We start from the raw sequence: 22,625 nt of genomic DNA, 5'->3' as shown, positions 1-22,625 counted from the left end.
TGAACTCAACCTTCCTTAGGGTGTAACGGTGATATCATAATACGGTTTTTTAAATCGGATAAAAATTATGACCTCTATAGGGTCCACAAGCTAAAAACGCGATTTTCCGTACATTCAGGGGCCATAATTCAGGAAGTTACAGTCCGATATGCACGAATATCAAAAGGAACTGAGATCTTTGGGTTATAAACTTATATTTCAAGTTTCAACAAAATCGGATAAAAATTGTGACCTCTATAGGGTCCACAAGCTAAAAACGTGATTTTTGGTACAAACAGGGGCCATAATCCATGAAGTTTCGATCTGATACATGCCAATATCGAAAGCAGCCAAGATCTTTTGGGGATAAACCTATATTTCAAGTTTCGTCAAAATCGGACAAGAATTGTGACCTGTAGAGAGTCCACAAACAAATTGTGGACGGACGGACAGGGGCGACAGCAATATACGTCCACATGAAAATGTGGGCGTATAAAAAGGAAAAACAAATTGGATTTACATTTTAATCCAGTTAAGTTTCTCAGTTATTGACATAAAGAAAACACAAGAAAAATGCTTTTAAGATTTATTTCAAAATTTGACCAAACATTGAAATTTGTTCTACAATATTACAAACACTCACACACACGATTTAACATTTATGATAAAAACTGACATGATTGATTTTTATGAGACATTTCATTAATTTATATGATAAACCTAACACAAATCCTACTTTAAGTTGGCTTAAGTAATCAGCAAACTTGAAGTTGGCCTAAAAATGCCTAGTTACTGCAAACCATGGAATTCTAATTATTGTGTCACCTTATGTCATGACCTATTTAAATTAGGTGTGTGTCAATAAAGGCATTAACAAGATCTTCATGGTCAACAGGATGCATTTCCTATCTTACAAATTACAACATTGATGTGTTTAATATTGTGAGATGATTATTCAATATCCAATATCGAGAGAAAAGTATATGAATATCTATGATATGTTTAATATCAAGTACAGCAGCATAAAGATTTATCAAATTACCGAAATAGATATACATGTAACTGAATTACAAATTGTTCAATACAAACAATGAAATACCTTCACGAAGCATTAAATATTTAGCACTACATATTATGTGACAAATCAACATGGATGTATCATTTATAATAAGAATGAACATATCTATGTGTCATTAAGATGATACATGCATGATAAATCTGACAAATGTTACATAAAACATCTTCAATTAAATAATTAAGCATCTCAAATTGTATGTAATGATGTATAACATAGTAATGATACTTATTGAATATCAGGAAAAAAAGCACCAATAATGCATTAAATACTCTAAATATGTTCAATAAAAGAAATGAAACATTAAAAGTGTAGTAATGTATCTACCCCATGAAGTTCTGTCAACATGCTTAAAATTTAATAGCTATTAAATTCAAAACTGACACACCAAATTATACATATATTATCAGAATTACTTACAGCGAATGATACATCAGCATTGTTATATGCATTAAATTAAACAAAATGATACACTGTGAATTAGAAATAATGCATGAAAGCAATTAATGTATCTATGATGTGAAATGATGCTTTGAATTATTGTTGATGATAAAATGAAAATAGCTGATGACGCATTGAATATATTAAACAATGACGCATTGACAGAACAATACATTGAAAAGTTAACTTTGCGCATGTTGAATATAATAGTGATGATTTAATAAACCATACAGTTAATGATGCATATGTGTATTAATACATTGAATTGTATGATATAATACCTTATATATACCAGCATTACTTGTGATGATACAATGAATTTATAGTAAATCATGATACATTGAATTTGAAGTACATCATGATGCATTGAAATACAACACAGCAGTATGAATAATAGTAAATGATGCATACTTCGAAACTCTAAATAATGACACATTGAAAATATCTATAAAGTAGTAATAATAATGATTGCTGCCGTATTATTTTATAATTTAATAAGATCTTCTGTATCTTAATATTTCTATAATAATAAAGGTTAAATATCGCTGCCTTTATATAGGATCTTACACTTACTGGCAATTTATAATTCCTTTCATTATCAAACCCCTATTTCTTACAAAGCATAAAATATTTTCTATAATTTTGTTTCTTTTTTAGTTCTTTTTTTCATCTGACTTTCAAATTTATTAAATGGTTTAAAGCAAAAATAACAAATTCATTTAAGAGCAAGTTTTGAGAACTGTCAATGAATAGATTAATACTGTTTATCCTGTCTCTTCCCTTTTTCAGTATTTAAAACAAACATTTCTGAAAGTTTGGTATTATAGATCATTTGTAACCAAAGCATTTTAATTGACTGGACAATAAATCTAATGTCTTGATTATCAAGGACGGCTGTAACTGATATATTGGGTGGGTTAGTAATTGTTATTACATAAAATTTTAACTAAAATATTCTGTTCAGAAAAAATTGCAGTCTCTATTCAAAGTACCTGGTAGTACATTACATGTACATTAAGTTTTCTTGTTCGGATTACCAGTTAACTTAATAACGTTTCAGTGGTTCCATCTCATGATACCTTAATTTTAGGATGTTTTTCACATTTTTCCAAAATAAAATAAATATGACACATAACTGGATGAAAAGATGATTATTACTGTAGCCTACTAATTAAATTGGTCTAATACACATAAAGATGATAAATAAAATGATTTAAATGTGGACAAAAAAAAAACCTGAGCACTGTTGGCAGTGATAAGCTATAATAAAAAAGAAACAATAACTACATGAAAATAAGACAGTATGATTGTCTTAAATTTACCCAATTTTTTCAATTATAATGAAATAAATTTTTACCCTATTTCAATTTTTTAAAAGTAATTAAAATCAGTTTGATACAACAAAATAGTTTTAATGCTTTTGTATTAAACTGAAAAAGAATGGTTTTCTCTTCTAATCTGTGCACAGCAATACATGTAATGTAAAACTAGAGATTAATGTCTTATGAATTTAATTCAAACTAAACGAGGTTGATAATATCATTTATTCTTTTTTCTGGGGTGGTGGGGGTAAGTTAAGCAACACAATTTGCATCAGTTATCTCCTTAAACACACTATTTCAAAAAATAAGAAATTATTGTTTCTTTTTTTTGGGGGGGGGGGTGTGGAGGAAGTAAAGCAACACAAATTATCTCCCTTGACACACTATTTCAAACTAAAAATAAGAAACTTATTAAAAATATTAGCATTGAATTACCATTTCAAAATTTTTCAATAACTGAACAGAAATGTATTTTTGATCTATTTCAGTAAATGAAAAAGTATATTAAATATTAAGATTATCAATTCAATGGGCGAGACATATTATCCATGTTATCTCCCTTATGCCTATTTGGAAAGATGGTCACTTTTCAAATAATCTAGAACTTTATATAGTCACTGATGTATATTTATAAATTTATTATTTTCTGTTTAAGGATTTTTATTGATGATTTAAATCAGATGTCAATTTGTTTGGTTTTATTTCTACAATTTAGTGTAAAAGTAACAAAAAATATCCATTTTAGTTAGATTGGTGAAATTTATTAAATGTGCTACACTTATATTTCTAAAATCAAAGTCAATATTTCAAATATACCGGTGCATAAATATATCAATTATTATAACTTTGCTGCCTATTGTTTGATAAATAAATTGATTTGCATCGTTTTGTCTCTGTGAAACTATGTGATACAAATAAACTGCCTTCCAGTAATTCAAAAATAAAATAAGGCCAACATAGAAAGAAATAGTCTATAAAATAATTACTGGACCACCATTCATTTAAAAGGCATGGAAATTTGTAAATATATTTTTGAAGCTACCATCATGTATTAAGAAAGGACAAGACAATTTAAATATGGATGAAAAAAATACATGTATACATGCACAATCAAAATGCAGAGCAAAAATACATCTTCTTTATGGAAATTTTAAAAATTTGTGAAGCATATTTAGTAGTGTTCTACTTAAAGAATCAAACAAGGTTAATGCTTAGATTTAAATACAAAAGAAAATTTCCTTCTCCTCCCGAAATTAATTTAGGGAGAAATAGGAAAGTCTTTTAGTTAAGTGAATAGACACAAGCTTATGGAAACATACATACAATACATACAAACATACATTACTACACCACTATAAGATGTTATTAATGATAACAAAAATTGAAGGTCTTTAATTAACAAATCAAGCATTTTTACTTTGATCAAAACATTAATCTCCAAATAATTGTTTCTTTCTATTTTAATTCAGTTTTTTTTTGGGTTTTTTTTTGACAAAAACAAAAATGATCATATTACCAAATTTATTAATTCTTTGTTTATTTATCAAAATCTCTGATCAAATATTCAATCTGACTAAAGAATTTCCATTACAAACCTTGAGCAGTGGAGAACTTATTTCATGTTGAACAAATGTTTTATTTGTTCCTTAAAATACAATAAGCAAGAGGTAAATCTGCCAATTGCAGGTCTTTCAGTAGGCCTGAAATGTTATATAAACTATTAATTAGACAATTATTAACATGAAAAGACCATAATCAACTCTCAATGCCATTTTATGTGTTCGATTTTCATTGGATTTGAATCCATTCTGCTGTTCAACGTTTGTTGGTAATTAAATGCAAAAAATGTCTCGGCTAAGAGTGAAGCAATTTGACTGAAATTTTCAGCATATTTTAATTACATCATCTACTTTTTAACTACTCTAGTGAGAACCGCCAGCTCTTTATCAAATCTTCAATAATGTATCTTTACTTATAAGTTCAGTTGCAATTAAATTTAAAGTGGGGCAAAGTTATAAGTGTCTTTGTTTGCTAGTTTTTGTTTCATTCTGGATTATTCGTTGCCTATACGCTATCCATGGCTAAATCATTGAACATAAAAATGTGAAGAAATATATGAAAAGTGGTTTTCCAAAACATGATAAAGGAGGGTTCATCACATTTTAGAAAAGAGCTTGAAATCATCCTCCAACTAAATAAATAAATTGATCATTTGACTGTTACACATTTCATAGGTTTTTTGCCGTAATAAGGATGAAAAGGAATAAGGAGACGTATAATAAATTATTTGATTTCATAAATTATTATTAATTATTTAACACATCACATCTTAAATCAATAAATAAATAGTTTAAAATGAGTCAAGATAATTTACATATTTACATCAGACACGATAACAAAACATTTACGACATCATGACTTTTCTTTATATTACAAAGTTCAAATGGCAAATTATTGAATGAACATTTTTGTATACACTCAGACATTTTTCCAAACAATACTTCTGTTCTATCACTTCTAGTTTATAGACAGTTAATTGTGAAATAAACACAAAGCTAGGCTTTGTCATCCATTTCATCATTGTAAATTATGAATCAAGTAGAGTTATCTTCTCTTAAGGCTGCTCGACGCTTTTTATTTTTATTATATTCATTCAAATCATGATTTGTTCCCTTATTTTGAGTACAAAATTATCAGCAGCACCTGTATTCACATATTACGCCATTGATATTAAATAAACTTATCCGGGCTGTTTATCTGAAAATCCTGAAACATGTTAAAAGGAGACAATAACTTATTTACCACCTACTACTATTAAATATATGACCAGAATTTTGAAAAGTATGGTTATGGACAGTGGACCCCAAACGTCAACGCTACAATGAAGTCTTCCTTTGTATTATATTATAATATAAAGGTTGGGTGAAATTAATGGTCCCCAACATGAGCGTTATAGTGAAGCCCACGTGTGTAAAATACACACTAGAATAGGTATCTAGAAAACATTGGTGTAGTCAGTTGATTGAGTCTACCCAAACACGTCAAGCTGTAATTATACAAAGTAAAAAGCACCAAGAAATGACTCACAATTGCAAATTTTGGAGTGAAACTTTAAAAAGTATAGCATATATACATACATTCACATAACTGTAACTTTACAAATTCATATAAGGAACACATAAAATACTGTTTAATATAAGTACAAACTTTTTACTCTATTAAGAGAGTTTATATGTTCAATGATGGTCGACATTCATTTTGTGTTAGGGGTTGCCCTATAGATTTGTTTTCAGCATAATTTTTGGACTACATTGTTTATAATAGCGCCATGTATTTACTCCACTTGTTTCAAATTTAATCTGCTTTGAACACAGTCATGTTTGTATTGTATATTGTTCTGTTCCACTATAAACAATTAATATTATTGTTTTTAGTGTTCAGTTTAAATCACTGGTATATTGAGTAGAAGATCCACAGCTGAACATAACAAATAGATACACAAAGAAGCACTTCTTTCTAACACTAAACTTTTAGCATACCAAACTAAAAGCACAAGATATGCACTCATGAAGACTCCAAATGATATGTCAACTTTAATGTAAAACCTTTACATAGAACGTATCCAAGGTAAACTTCAAGCACAAAATATTTAGCACAACTTGAACTTTTAGCACAAGCTTTTAGGTTTAGCACAACTTTCAGGTTTAGCACAACTTTTGTTTTGCATGATTGTATGAATAGCACTGAAAATGAATTTATGTTTTATTAGCATAATTTATATTTAGCACAACCGTATTTGACTACAACACAAATTGTTTGAAAATGACTTAACACAAATTTTAGCACAATTGTCTCCGATGAACATGACTTCAACAAATCTTTAGTTTAACACAATGTCTTGTACACAACACATTTCTGTTTAGCACAGCTGTTTGCCCACGACTATGAAGATCCACAATTGTTCTTTTATTGAATAAAATGAAAATGAGATGAATAACGACAAGACTATGCAATGAAATTGAATAAAATATGCACCAATAATTAAAAAGACTAAATGTCCTGAACTACACAATGACTTCTCGTTCTGACTGAAGAGTTCGTGAAAGCTGTATATTGATGTCCTTTTTGTGGGCAGTTTTTGGTGGCGGGGTATTTTCCCGAAAGTCATTAAAATCTGTTGAAGACTCGCCTAACGATACCGTTCTGCGTGGACTCTTCTCATATTTTTCAATGTCTATATCTCTAAGTTCTGTATCTTGAACTTTCTTGGAAGATGTTCCCCCACCTTTATCCGTTCCAAACAACGGATTACGATAACGTCGGATATTCTCCTCTGTTTCATTGTTTGTTTTGTTTTCACTGAGATAACTTTCTCGTCTTTTGCGCTTGTTTTTGCGTCTGTAATGCCACAAGACGAGTAATATTATGCTGACTATACCCAACAGGATCATGATGGAACAAATTAATGGAATAAGATATCCAGATGCTGAAACAAAGCACACAGACAATGTAATAAAGTGAAAGAGTCGTTATAAATCACAAAGAACTTAACTTTAAAGTAACTCATGCAAGCTATATTCAAAATAACCACAGGTTCATCATATTACCAAAATTAGACAAGTTTTATCAGATCCCCCAAAACACCCACTGGCAGCAAAGTCATCTGATCTAAATCTTTCCAACAATTCTCAAGAGCAAATTTTTAAAGATTTAAAAATAAAAATTAAATGAAAAAATAACTCCACAAAACAAGTGAGAAATAAATATCTTTCTTATGATTCTACAATGAAAATCTCATGAAGACTTCATATATTTGAAAGTAATTCGGGAATAACTTAGAAATATACTATCAAATTATTCAAATTATTTTGAAATTTCAATTTGCCTCCTCCTATTAACAACTGAACAAAAAGAGTTCTAAATTTATGATCCAAAAATTTTGCTATCTGATAGTGTTTTTTATCTGCCACAATTAGCAATTTTTTAAAATAATTCTGCTGAGAACTAAAAAATACACCATTAAAATATTTTTTGGTTTGTGTCAAGTGGACTTTAAACCCATTTCTCTCTGTCATCACTCATACATCATTTTACTTGTCTGCTTATAATATAATTTTGTTACCTGCAGAAGCTTTATTGACTATAGTTGTTTCTACACGTATTTCTGTAACGGCTGCAAGGGCGCTACTGTTACTCTGTTTATGACTAATAATATCGGCTACTTTATCTATTGTTGATTTAAGAGATGGTCTGGTTGGACTGTTAGGTTCAACATCATCTGTTGACTAGAATATACATTGTAACATAAATACAAAAATGGAACAATATTGTAACAAAAATATTTAAATACAATTATTGCAGGATGTCCATTGTGGACTAATAATTTTTATTTCTTAACCTATATATGTGTAAAAACACTTTAAAATATATTTGGATAATGCTAAAAATTGTCATATTCTTTGAAACAAGTATGAGCGCATCCTTGGTAACCCAGTGTACTCATTCCGTGCTACTCCACTATACCCTGGGTTAATCTATGGGGGGAGACACGTTTTCAAGTTATCCGCCCTTGATGATTGTGCTATTTTTACCGACCAATCCCATAAATTGCTATTTGAAAAGGAAGTTGGCAAAGGTAAGTAACTCTCATCGGACAATGTTAGGAGTTGGCCTATTCTAAATGCGTATTTATTAACAACCAAGTATATATTATGTTAACGAAGACCAGACGTTCATATAATAATGTAGGGTCATTAGTTTTATTTAGAATCGTTCGTTCGTTCGTTCGTTCCCGGAATTTTATGTCCACGTGATATCGTAGTCAAGTTATTGTGAATCAAATTGCCAAGTATAATTTCAATAATAATAAACATCACAGAATGACATATTTCTGACAAAGAACGAATAGTAATAATAATAACAAAAGTCAAACTTATAGATGTTATACATATTTGAAATCAACAACACATACTACAGATTTTGATAATACAACTTAAATATAAATAAATTATAAATATATACAATATTTACATTAATCATTCAGTAAATGGACATAAATATGGTTATCTACCCTTATTAAAAACGAAGGCGAAACGATTGGTTTGTAAACTGTTTTCTGATTGGTTCGTAGACTATAGCTACATTCTAGGCCAGGGCAGATAATTTGAAATCATGGAAACCCAATGGATTAACCCAGAGTATAGTGGAGTAGAACGGAATGAGTACACTGGGTAACCGAGGATGGTATGAGCGTAGCGGGCCAGGAAAAGAGCACAATGTCATTGCTGTCATCTCAAGAACTAAAGTCGATTGATGCATAAATGTCCAAGGAACAAGCACGCCAAGTTTCATCTACATAGTACTTGAATTTGCGGAGACTTAGGTTTTGTTCGAAGAGCATCGCCCCCGCCCCCACCAGGCAGAACAAAAATTATCCGAGTTAAACTAAATACGTCAAAAACTGACTGACTGGCAAAAAGTTTAATGCGAAAGCCCTGATATCTACAAGTAGACAAAATATCTTACCAGTGTCACCTCCACTGTGTTGATATGATCTTTTTTAATACCACAAAGAATATAGACTTCATTGTATCGAGCAATGTGACGTAGAATGGATAGATCACGAATTGTTCTACAAATATTCTCAATAGATACACCCTGCAAATACAATAGTTAAAGAACATCAATCATATTAGAATGTTTAATGGTAATTTTTATTTCTATGGTTACATGTACTATTCAAAGTAGGAGAATTTTGACCATACAGCAGCATTTCAGCCCACTCAATAGCCCTGTTTACATTACAAATTTAAGCGTACCAGAAGCAGTTCCGAGAATGGAACGGTAATTTTTTTTGTAGTGTAAACGGGTCAAACATTAGCATTCCATACTAAGAACCGTTCCAATTTGGGCCACTGAAGTGAGGTGGTCTCAGATTCTCGGAATGGTTCTCAGTAGAATTATTGCGCATGCCTCAAATGAACCTTGACCTTTTTCCCTGAGAGCTTTGATAGTTCTGTCAAAATGGCTGCTTAAGGAACTGTATGGGCGACCGAAGAGACTGCTAACTCATTTAAAATGGAAATCAAATCGCTTTAAAAATAACCATTCCTTCTAGATTTCTTTCGTACTCTCAATAACAAAAATAAAATAAAGAAAGTGTCAAACGTAATTAAATCACCCGCCATAAATGTTTTCATCTGGGTTATTTGCATAGGGACTGAAATTAACTATTCTGTGGAACTTTATAGTGTACTTAGAATGGTTCCGAGAGCGGTTATTGTAGAGAAATGTAAACAGGTCATTTTCTTAAAATTTATCGTGGCCTGGAATGGTTTCAAGAACGGAACGCTTATTGCAGCCAAGTGTAAACACGACTTATGTTGATTTCCAAATGTCAAAGTTTGTTTTTCCAAACAACTAGGCACACTTTCCTTGTCAGAGGCGTCAGTCAGGCCCAGTGAAGGATGGTCTTGAAAAGTCTGTGAGGTTCTTCTTGGCGCATAGGGTTTAAATGACAAATGAACAAATATAGGTCTAACACATGGTATATATATATATATATATATATATATATATATATATATATATATATATATATATATATATATATATATATATATATATATATATCATTATGCCAAATTGAAGGAAAATTAAGAACCAGAAGAAAGTAACAAGGTTAGAGAAGCAACCCAATCTTGGGATCCAATTGACAATAATATTGGTAAGATTAAATCCACAGCAATGATATATCGCAATATATCGATAGGATCCACTTGATTTAGGTACCTAGTATTACTCCAGAATAATACCAGTCCCCAATGAAATGTTGACATATGAAAAAGAATTACTGATCCTATGGAAAAATCCTGGCATTTTTTTGTACAAACTCAACAGAACAAATTTCTACTTACTGCTGGCATTTTGGACTTGTCAAACACAAGCGTGATTTTAGCACAATTATTACTGAGATATTCAGCATTTGGAATGCATTTAGTTGTAACACCATGAGGTGTTGGGTCTTTTATATTCTCCAGTCTTTTACACTGTCCATACGGTATACATGGCGGTGTGAAGCATGTTTCATCTGTTAGTAGAACACACGTCTGATCTGGTTCACACGGAATAACAGGTTCACTGTTATTAGGGTGAGGTAAACAATTCCTTGGACCACACCATAACTAAATTAAAATAATATCAACACACGTAAGCTTAAATGATAGAAGATTTATAAATTGGTAGAAATAATAAGTTGCCCGAGCACCTTTGTGCCCGGCTGCCTTTTGGCTATGCTACTTATGAGCAATGTTGTGGATCAATGAAATAAATGTAAGACTTATTAAACAACCAGCAACCGGTGTCACAACCATGATTGAATTAACAGTCTGAGATCTGCAGATATCCTTATATTGGGCTATGACCTCCCCCAATATAACTACCTCCCCGCCCCCAGCCATAATGTAGATGAGAGAATAACAGTTTGATGATGATCTAATTCTATCCATATAGTTACCTTTGAGCAGGAAACTTTGCCATTTTTACAGACGCAAGCATTACATTCATATTGCCAGCTAGTACTATCTTCAAATATTCTTCTGTTGTGAAGGCACGATTTTGGTGCAGGAAGCTGACCAATAGCTAAAATTAATCAAATTCATGACAATTCATGACAATCACATTAAAAAATCTCATAATCATCTAAAACAATTTACCAATCGATGAAACAAAACTGAAATTTTGATTGTCAATAAATTATTGCTTCTCACCTGTTTGACATTTTTTGCCTGTTCTACCTGGAGGACAGATACAAGTATAATCACCTATACCATCTAAACATGTTGAACCATATGTACATGGACTACTGGCACACTCATTGATATCTACAAATAAAATGACACTCCTTGATATCTATAAAATAAAACACTCATTGATATCTACAAAAACAAAACACACTCATTGATAATATATCTTTAAAATAAAAACACACACATTGATAACTATAAAATAAAAACACACTCATTGATAACTATAAAATAAAAACAATTAAAGAATGGTAGAGAAAATAAATTTGGGTTTACTGTCTATTCAATACAATCTGGTCACCTTAATTAGATTTGATATATGAAAGTAAAAATCTACAGAAAATAGTGGTAGGTAGTAGGTACTTACTGACACGACAATCTGGTCCTGAGAAACCTGTAGCACAATCACATATATACCAGTTAATACCATCTATACACCTTCCTCCATTATAACTATAATATATAATATATACATTCAACCTACTTTAGATAATTGTTGGTACTCTAGCTTTACCTGAAGTTGCAAGGGTCATCCATAATCCAAGAGATACACATAAGATTGGGAATATATAAATGGGTTAGTTTACTTTATAAAACTCTCCTGAATAAGTCTGTGGGAATGTCTTACATGCACTTACATCAACTGAACCACACAAAAATGAAATGAAGTGAAATGGGGTTTAACGTCCTACTTTTCTGATACAACATACAGTGTGCTATGAGGGAAATTTTACACAGACAATGGCATCAAGCCTTATACTCTTTTTTTTTTTCGAATCTCAACTGTCAAGAGTTCTTTTACGTGCACACCAATGTGGACATAGGACTTTGTTTTTTTTTGTCCCATACAAATAACTAGGTACCGTTCCTTGCCAAGCCCTCTGTTCTGCACCATTGACAAGGAAAAGGCATGACAGACAACAAGTCTAATACACCAAATGAAGTCTGGTGGAAACAGCTGTCACTGAAAATGCTTTGTTGGAAGTTTACCATAATCTTTTTGAATTTACAAATATTTTAAGTGTAAGAAGATGGCAGTGAAAAAGAATATATAATATTTACCAAGGAAAAGGATTACAGTCGTTGATATTTATTTGACAGTTTGAACCTTCGAATCCTTCCTGACACATACATGTATAACTATCACCACTATTGACACATGTACCAGAATTCTCACATGGTGACGAATCACAACTATGTATTGAAGCTATAACATAAAACATATACCGTAAAACATACACACCTGGGAATGAAATTAGAATATCAAAAAAAAAATTTATATCTGAATTCGAGCTTTCTATCTTAACTCTTCTCTAATCTTTTTTTTCTAACAATTTATTTTTCACGGTTTTAAAAAATTATTCAATTCTTGGCAAACAGCAAGAGACATCTTGTTTTAATACAAAGATTCTCACAGAGAATATAGTTTAACATGCTCAACAGCTTCTCGTAAAATTTCTTCTAGAACTCCATAATTTTTAATAGAAGTTTCTTATTTATTCAAAACTATTTTACAAGAATTCTTCAACAACAAAAAGTCTAGAAATTCTTCATTTCTTTTTTAAAAAGTTCTTCATTTCTTTTCTCAAAAAGTTCTTCATTTCTTTTCTCAAAAAGTTCTTCGTTTCTTTTCTTAAAAAGTACTTTATTTAAAAATTTCTTTATTTATTAAAAAGAATTTTCTAGAAATTCATCAGGTATTCAAAAAGATTTTCTAGAAGTTCATCATTTATTCAAATTTTTTTACATTTTTTATCTCCTATGTTGTATTGATGAAGTAGTTTTGGTAATAATGATTACTCTTACCTAATTGACACATGTTACCTTCCCAACCACTTAAACATCTACAGGTGAAGGTATCACCTAGATCTACACAGGTACCTCCATTAGCACATGTTGTTTCTTCACAATTACTGTTACCTGTCATCAAATAAAATCATTATGAGACTATCATATGGTTTCTTTTGTTATGGTTACATTTGTTTGGGTTAGTTTGAAGCTATAAGTTCAATACTGTACGTAGTGTCCAGTCTTTCATTTTTTACTTACTTATCAGAGTAAAATTAAATGAACAAGAAAATTTTTTTCAGGGTTTAATATAAATATTAATATCAATTAATTTCAAAATCCAACTATCAACTATTCTTCACATGGCCGACCACAATGTGCTGTATTCACTTCAAAATTTTGTTAGCTGGTCAATTTTTCATGTATTTTGTTTACTTCGGATTAACAAGATATTTTTACCGAATAACTTGACTATTTCTTACCATTATTCCATGCTTTATCAGTATATATTTTGAAGTGTTTTTACATATAAAAACTATAAAATTATTGTGTTTTAATGTTAAATTCTATGAAAATGACTGACATGTAAGTTCTGTCATTCATTATCACTGTGCCCGAATTCATCCCAGCTAAATTCTGCATCAGCCCTGCACCTGATACCTATGACTAGTGGGAAGTTTGTTCTTGACCCATGATGGTATTTGAACCTGAGATTTCTAGTCCTTTCTCTATCGTCATAAATATCCAGCTCAATAAAATTTAGTATAGTGTTTAATAAATTGATGGTTATCTTTGAGGAAACTTACGGAGAGTACAAGTCTTCCCCTTCCAACCATTTATACATTGACAGAGAAACTGAGCAGTTAAATCACTACATTCTCCCCCATTACGACATGGATTCGGAAAACAGTCATCTTTATCTGCAAAATAGAAACAAAACTACTCAGAATGGCACTTGAAAAGTTAATAGATAATTCCATGTTCTTCAGAGAGATAGAAATGAGGTTTCACTAGGGCATTTCAGGATTATCATATTGTTCTATGTCCTTTCAATAATTCACTTGAGCGTAGTGGTCCTTAGCTGTGGGAGGAAACCGGATGACCTGAAAAAAGCCTATGAGACTCTACCCCCTTGTCATGTACAAGCGGGGATATAAAACCACAACACTTGACTCAATAACAGATCTTATGATCTAGCACGGACATGTTAACCCATTCGGTCACCCCCCCCCCCTCTCTAACTTTACAGTCGCTGATCATTATTATAGGTGTATTTTTTCTCTTTACTTATAGGTGTATCTTGTACTTACTGATATTACATAGAGCACCCTCCCATCCTTCTCTACATAAACATTGATAATAATTTACACCATCAATACATGTACCACCATTCTGACACGGTTCACTTAAACAATCATCTATATCTAAAAATATAAAAATAATCACCTTTACCATTAAAGCAATTTATATAAAGCAACAAAATGGCCAAAGTAATTTTTATGCAAAAGCCAAGGAAAACGTGTATCATACAAATACAAAAGGCTCTTAAGCACTGCAGGACACCAGATATCCCTAGAATTAAGATAAGGTTTTTACAGATAACAGTCCTGGGTCGCTATTCATCAAACTTAAACTAAAATATTTTAAGAATACTGACAGTTTATTAGCGGAGCACTAAAATCATAGCTTAAATTTTTGCCCTTAGCCAATGAAAAGGCTAAATTACTGTATTCAAATATTCAGTTTAAATTTCTTGAATAAGAAAAACACTTGTGATCAACTGTTCATTAAATCATTTGACTGACACCCACCCACCCCCTTCTATAAACCTAATACAACTTACTCTCGTGACAATAGGTTCCAGTATAACCAGATTCACAGGCACAGGAGAAACCTTGACTAGGTTCACTGATACATAGACCATGTTTACCACATACGTTGGATGATATCAATCTCGATCCTCCATTAGAGAAATTAGACGGAATGGAAATGGTGCAACTATCAATTACTGAAACAAATAAATTGTACAAGATCACCAGACAGAAATCCAAAATGGTCCCAAATCACTTTCAATAGGGATGGCTGAGCAATGAAAGTATGTTACCACCCTTTCTAAAATAGGGGCAGATCACCAGATTACCCTTTCCTTCTTGGAAACCCAGCCACTTACTAAAATTACAATCACAATAACAATCACATCAATGGGATTGTCAAAAAAGGTGCACACTATGTATGGTTAAAGATTTTTGAGATTTTAAATTCAAATGAAAACATAAGATAAATCTATTTGTACCTTGACAAGATTCTGATTGACACCTGGCCCTGAGTCTAGAACAGTCTTTACCCTCGTAACCATGTTGGCAATGACAATAGAAATCACCTTGTATATTAAAACAGCTTGATCCATGTTGACACGGATTTGGATGGCATGGATCTACGTCAACCTGTCATATAACAAAACAATTATATCACATAGTAAATATACATACCATAATAGTAAATATACCACAGTAGTAAATATACATACCATAATAGTAAATATACCATAGTAGTAAATATACATACCATAATAGTAAATGTACCATAGTAGTAAATATACATACCATAATAGTATCGGTAAAAATATCATAGTAGTAAATATAAATACCATAATAGTAAATGTACCATATAAGTAAAATACCCTAGTAGTAATGGAATCCTAGTAAATATACTATAGTAGTAAATATACATTAGTAGTATTGGTATCCTAGTAAATATACCATAATAGTAAATATACCATAGTAGTAATGGTATTCTAGTAAATATACCATAGTAGTAAATATACTATAGTACCATAGCAATGGTACTACTACTAGATATATCATTACAGTAAATATGTAAGCCTATAATAGTATATATATCAAAGAAAATAAACCACAGTAAATAAGCAATAGTAAACATACTATAGCAAATATATCACATTAAATATCATGTAAGTAAATATATGTATATACATACAAAACTGTAAATAGCCTTTCCATAAAATCAAAGAATTGATATTTGCATCGACACTAATGAATTATTTGTAAATTACCTGACAGTTGTAACCTGTATAACCTGGTCTACACTCACACTGGTAAGATGCTAACTGATTGTGACATGTGGCACCATGTTCACATGGGTTACTGGAACATTCGTCTATTTCAATGTCACAAAGTGAACCTGTATAACCAGGAAGACAGGAACAATAATACCCACTCACTAAATCCTATAATATATACAATCACATGTACTTTAAAGTCAATATTAAAACATAACTTGTAGCACAAGTTACTTTCAATTTATCTTGTATTAAGAACATTAGTTTGGACATCATTTTTATTAACAATATCTAAATTTTCACAGCTTTCCAAACTGATTAGTTGATATTTAATTAAGACAACAAAACAAAAGTATCATCGGTCTATATTCCACCTAGCTAGGATGAAACCCTGAGAGTATTTATCTGTATATATAATTACTTACAACACAAGAAGCTCCATGTTTACACTTTACATCTTGACAATCATCTATATCTGAAATATTTAATATAAATGAAATGAAATTGGGTTTGTTGTCCTACTTTGTGGTATGGGAGAAATTTTGCCCCGACAGTGGCGCTACGGCCTACTCATATATCAAATTCCAACTACCAGGGGACCTTTTTTGTGCATTTTTTATAAGAAATTTGTAAACTACCTGGTAAATAAAAGTCAAGCAAGTTTTCAAAATACTAAGTTCAATACCGAATTCAACAAGTGATAGCAATAGAGAATGGAAAGGACATGTGAGAAAATTCCCCGAAACTATGAACTAATATCCTTGCACATCGAATCCATACCTACAGCCATAATTCACTGCAATCTTTCAACAGTGTACCTCAGTGGATCTCAAACACTTTTTCACTCCTTGTGACACCTTACAAAACCCCTTGCAGCTCCCACCCTCTTCTCCTCCCCACAAGATCTGTATTTACTATTTCAAATCAGATTTACCATATTTGGGACATGATTTATGACAAATGGCACGACTTTGAACAAACCCTAACATGGTCCATTCTAATAAAAATGACCATCAATCCTATTATTTAGACTCTGATACCAGCTATTGAAAATCATTACCCAAATATATCACCAATTTTATCTATTTTCACCAACCCCCTTTCCCCAGCAGACTCCCTAGAATTCATGCACAGACCCCTCAATTCTTCAAGTTCCCCTGAGTTGAATGATCAATATCAATTCAGTGGTAGCTTTTATATATTCATTTAAAAATATTTAACAACTACAACTGTGACAAGGATAAAACGGGTTTCAAACAAATTTTATTTTATCATTGTACTTACTGATATCACATTTTTTACCAGTCCAGCCTGGTTGACAATCACAGTGATAATCTCCACGTAAATCCTGACAAGCGTAGGCATTAACACAAGGACTTCCACTACATTCGTTAGCATCAAGTTGACAATGTGGACCCTGCCAACCAGATGGACACAGACAAATATAACGATTTTCTTTATCCAGGCACGTTCCATTGTGAAGACATGGACTAGAAGCACATTCATTTACATCTGAAAGTTTAAATATTTTAATTGATAAAATGTGAACATTGGGTGGATTTCTGGTTGAAAGTACAGACATAAAGAAGTTAAACCTCTTTAAAATTATGAAATTTGTCAATTCCGAGAACGCTGTTTAGAGCGCCTCTAGCATTCTAAATTCCAACATAAAACCCTTTAAAATACATGATAATGAAAGAGACAAAAGCCTGATTATTCACAATAGACTAGTGAATAGACTAGTGAAAAGGTTGAAAACTTTCATCATTAGGGCATGGGTATACATGTATACCCCAGAAAAGGGCAGGGTACCATTTGTTTACCCTGGTACCCAGGTTCCGGCGTCCTACTGTTCTGCTCCGAACTGGGTTAATGAAGAAGGGCATATGCCATACAGTGTGCTATGAGGGAAATTTTTCCCAGACAGCCACATCTTAGATCAAATTCCAACTGTCAAGAGCTCTTTTACGTGCATGCCAATGTGTACATGGGACCTTTGTTTTTTGTACAATCCGAACGACTAGACAGCTGTCCTTGTCAGGACCTCTGTCCTGCATCACTGACAAGGGGGGGGGGGGAACCACGCCGGTAAATCTGGATGAACTTTCTCGGCCAATGCCGGGATCGAACACCCGACCTCCAGGCTAGCGAGCCAGAGCCTTACCCACTTAGCCACCGTGACCCCCAATTTGGCTTAAACAGTTTAACTACAAATCAGTTATACCTCAACATTCGCTCTCTCTTAGTACCTAAAGTTTATAAACAGACAAGAACCCACTTCACAAAGCAAATAAATACATTAAATTTAATATAACCAACACATATATTTTTTACCCAAAGTTTAGTCATAAGTCAATAAGCAGAAAATCTTTATTTATGAATACAAATTGTAACTCTTATCCATGAGCACTAGCAATGAATGTGAAGTGGTTCAAGAAAAAGGTAAACCATTCTGCCAAATGCACTACACTCGTCCAAAAATATATATCTTAAGGTCTTACTTAGATGACATGCTCTTCCAGTCCATCCAGGTTGACAATTACAAGCGAATCCACTGACAAGATCAACACACATACCATCATGTTGACATGGATTAGATGAACAGGCTCGTTCCGCTGAAGAAAATAGATTGACAATTATTCATTATAAGACAAAATTTCATAATTGTAACACCTAGAAGTGTTGTATAGGAATGGAGTCTAACGTCTAGTCAACACATTGGTCATTTTGCGACTAACATATGGTTGTTTTATTCTATGGTCATATATGTGCACTCCAGTGTGTATGCATCATTGAATCCCCGTTTTTTGACCTATTCAAACTACTAGGCAACACTTATCTTGTTAGCCCCACAGTCTCTACCCTTGATCAATTCCAAAGTTCTTATTGTCCCATGTTGGTACTCAAACTCATCTAGAAGGCAAACGACTGTTACAAGGAAGGAAGAATTAGTTGAATCCCCTTTGTAATCCTTCTATTTAAATCTCCTTTGAAGGGTATTTTGACCTGTTTTGTGTCTCTAAATGGTATATCTATAAATCACTTATTAAACTAAATGTTTTTCATCATAAAATAACATATTGTATTATAAAACATCAATCAATAAAACATTACCTATTTCACAGCTTTTACCAGAGAATCCTTCCGGACATGAACACTGGAATTCATTCGGATTTGTGTTCCGACAGATTCCTCCATTTTTACATGGATGATGTCTGCCACAAAAATTCAAATCTGTAAGTAAATATATATGAATATTAAATGTGTTTTATAGAGAGAAAAAAACTTCAATAATTATATATACCATATTGAAATCAGATGAAAGGGGTTTAACGTCCTACTTTTCTGCACCAAACAGACTAATAATGATGGGCATACGCACATGCCAATATATACATGCGACCTTGATTTTTTGTCCTGCCCGAATGACTAGATACTATTCCTTGCCATGTCCTCAGTCCTATAACACTGACCAGGAGAAACCAAACTGAATGTAATATATGGTTTACCGGTCAGATTATCATTATTTCACCACAGAAACATTTAAACCTAAACAACACATACATATATACAATACAAAGAATAAAACCAAATTTGAACTTGTTTGTGGTTTACCTGTTTTTACCAAGTAAATATTAACAACATTTTAAATACATAGATAAGATATATATTAGTTATTACGAACGAAAATCTTTTCAGGCAATATTTAAATATATATTATGGCATGATATTACAATGGAATGTGAAAAACGGAAATAACAAATCAGGCATGCATTGACAAAAAGGATAAAAAGAATTTACTAAGTTGTAGGTAACAAAAGAAATAATTCTATAATAAAAATACATGACATAAGAAATTTATTATTGAAATGAATTTTTAGTATGATATACAACATAAGCGTGGGAAAAATAGCTTGTCTTGCTTGAGTGATTTTAAAAATAAACAAACGTAACAAAAACCATTGAATAGCAATTCTTTTCTTCTATAGAATTTTGCTTATAAAGGGTTGAAAACTAGGATTTTTTCTTTTATAACATAACAAAACTACATATAGACTATAAATGAACAGAGTTTATTTTTTACCAGTTCATTTAGTGAAGACATGATCACAGTAAACTGTTTTTTTACAAGTCAAATTAAAAGTTTGACATTTGTCTTGGATGTTATTTTATAATATCTGATCTTTTTAATTACATAAAATTCTATCACCTCCAATAATTCTCTATTTTGGACATATATCATTTTGAAAACTGACAAATATGAGACAATACTTATATAAGCAATCTTAAACAAGAGAACTTCATTTTTTCCTAGATCTTACCCTGTGTTTTATACCCATGCATTCTATACACAGGAACTATGGTACATTATATCATTAAGAGATTTTTCTTGTACCAGTATGTAATAATAAACAGAACAGACTTTCAAAATATGTTTGTTTTTTCAGGAGTTGATCTGAAAACCTGTGATTTATGGTACATACAGAAATGAAGTAAGGTTTAACATCTTGGTTTTTATACCAACTGGGCTAATACGCCATACAGTGGCACTACAGCCTACTCTTATTTCGAATTTCAGGTGTCAGTGGGGTTTTTATGTGCCGGCCAATGTGCAAAAACAGGACCTCATTTTTTTATCCCTTCCAAATGACTAGTCACAGTTCTTTGCCAGATTAATATCTATAATATTGACTATATGTAACTAAGACTTTACCTTTATCACAAAGAATTTCTCCCCAGTTTAGATCACATACACATTGCCATGGTGACCCATTACAGGACCCATGACTACACCCTGGATAAGGAATACATTCATCACATAGCAACCCTTTCCAACCAAACGCACACCTGAAAAAATAGAAATTCTAATTGATCAATATCCATAAAATAAAATAAATCAACATAATACTTTCAATAGATACAACAAAAGACTAAAGGATTAAGATGTAACAATTTTTTTTACCAGCTCTTAATTAGCTCAAGATATCAAAAGGGAATGGCTGGGAAACTCTCTTGGCATCCAAACCACCCTACTGTATCAGAAATTAGCTATTTTTATAATTTCCAAACTGGCACTTACATTATTCTTATAGAATAATACAGTCTGACAAAAATAAGATCTACACCATTCTAATGTAAAGCAAAAACAAAATATGTAAAAATTCAATCTAATTGCAATGTTCAAATTCGTGAAAATGGTTAACATGTTATTGTCAAAATGACCTTGAACTCATTTATCTTTTCGTTTATCTTTTTATGTAAATCTATTTTACAGTTATAAAAAAAAGCGCAATTCCTAAAAATATAACACAATAGAGAGCTTAATGAGCAACAAATACAACTGATCACTTCAATAACCAACAACAAAAAAGGGGATTTCAAGTGTATCTACTTTTATATGATTTTTAATCTTCTTGGGTAATAATATTTCAAGGTGCTGAATCCATATAAAGGATGCTCCCTACTAAATACTATCATCCTCAATACTTTCTCACGGGAAATTATTTGTGGGATCTATTTTTCAAACTAAAACATACTTTCTAGAAAATAAGTCTGTGGGTTAAACAGTCAGTAGACTATAATTTAGCTTTATTCTTCCATAATCCAAAATTAAAAAATATAATTTGATGAAAACAAAAATAGTTTTTACTACAACCACCCCACTTTTTTTCACTATTTTAAGTTTTGTAAGAGACAGCAAAACAAATGAACTGTCTATGATATAATATTGAATTGGTTGTTACCGGGTACTCAAAAAAATACTATAAAATAATTGTCAGGCAATAAAAAATAAAAGCTGATATAGTTATGGTGACAACAATATACAACCACACTATATTGGTAGATAAATGGATTGACAACCATCCTTTAAATTCAAATAAGTTTTCTTAAAAGCTGCTGATTGTCATTTGATCGATTTTAAATCCCCTGAAAACTACAATATCTTGAAAGTTGATTAATCTCTAAATAGAATAATATCAATTCATAAATGGTTCAATTCCAGGTAGTATTTACAAAGATATAATGAACTGAAAATATAACAACATTTGGTATTCTTTGCTAAACAAGCCAGGGCCACCTGTTACAATTGGATAAAGTCTTTTGATGAGCCTGACTGAATTCAAGACAGGAAGTTA

General features: G+C 31.6%; 1 protein-coding gene across 1 annotated transcript in view; it reads right to left on the bottom strand.

The window, feature by feature from the left end:
* Nucleotides 1–557: 557 nt before the first annotated feature.
* LOC126821533 (protein jagged-1) overlaps nt 558–22,625 on the bottom strand; it is a 68,477-nt gene continuing 46,409 nt past the window's right edge. Inside the window, exons 5-23 of the mRNA XM_050549980.2 lie at nt 21,203–21,336; nt 19,603–19,722; nt 18,990–19,103; nt 17,773–18,000; nt 16,914–16,963; nt 16,483–16,656; nt 15,703–15,853; nt 15,253–15,417; nt 14,720–14,833; nt 14,216–14,329; nt 13,428–13,541; nt 12,684–12,828; nt 11,989–12,074; nt 11,586–11,699; nt 11,333–11,457; nt 10,734–11,000; nt 9,343–9,474; nt 7,940–8,102; nt 558–7,303 (exon numbers count right to left, since the gene is read on the bottom strand). Coding sequence (XP_050405937.1) covers nt 6,882–7,303; nt 7,940–8,102; nt 9,343–9,474; nt 10,734–11,000; nt 11,333–11,457; nt 11,586–11,699; nt 11,989–12,074; nt 12,684–12,828; nt 13,428–13,541; nt 14,216–14,329; nt 14,720–14,833; nt 15,253–15,417; nt 15,703–15,853; nt 16,483–16,656; nt 16,914–16,963; nt 17,773–18,000; nt 18,990–19,103; nt 19,603–19,722; nt 21,203–21,336 — 2,932 coding nt within the window. The 3' untranslated portion in view covers nt 558–6,881. The remainder of the gene's footprint in view (nt 7,304–7,939; nt 8,103–9,342; nt 9,475–10,733; nt 11,001–11,332; nt 11,458–11,585; nt 11,700–11,988; nt 12,075–12,683; nt 12,829–13,427; nt 13,542–14,215; nt 14,330–14,719; nt 14,834–15,252; nt 15,418–15,702; nt 15,854–16,482; nt 16,657–16,913; nt 16,964–17,772; nt 18,001–18,989; nt 19,104–19,602; nt 19,723–21,202; nt 21,337–22,625) is intronic.

This window comes from Patella vulgata, chromosome 5 (genome assembly GCF_932274485.2).
Source record: "Patella vulgata chromosome 5, xgPatVulg1.2, whole genome shotgun sequence".
Classification (NCBI taxonomy): Eukaryota; Metazoa; Mollusca; class Gastropoda; family Patellidae; genus Patella; species Patella vulgata.
Note: the sequence above shows the minus strand (reverse complement) of the source record. Positions and strands in the feature narration are given on the sequence as shown.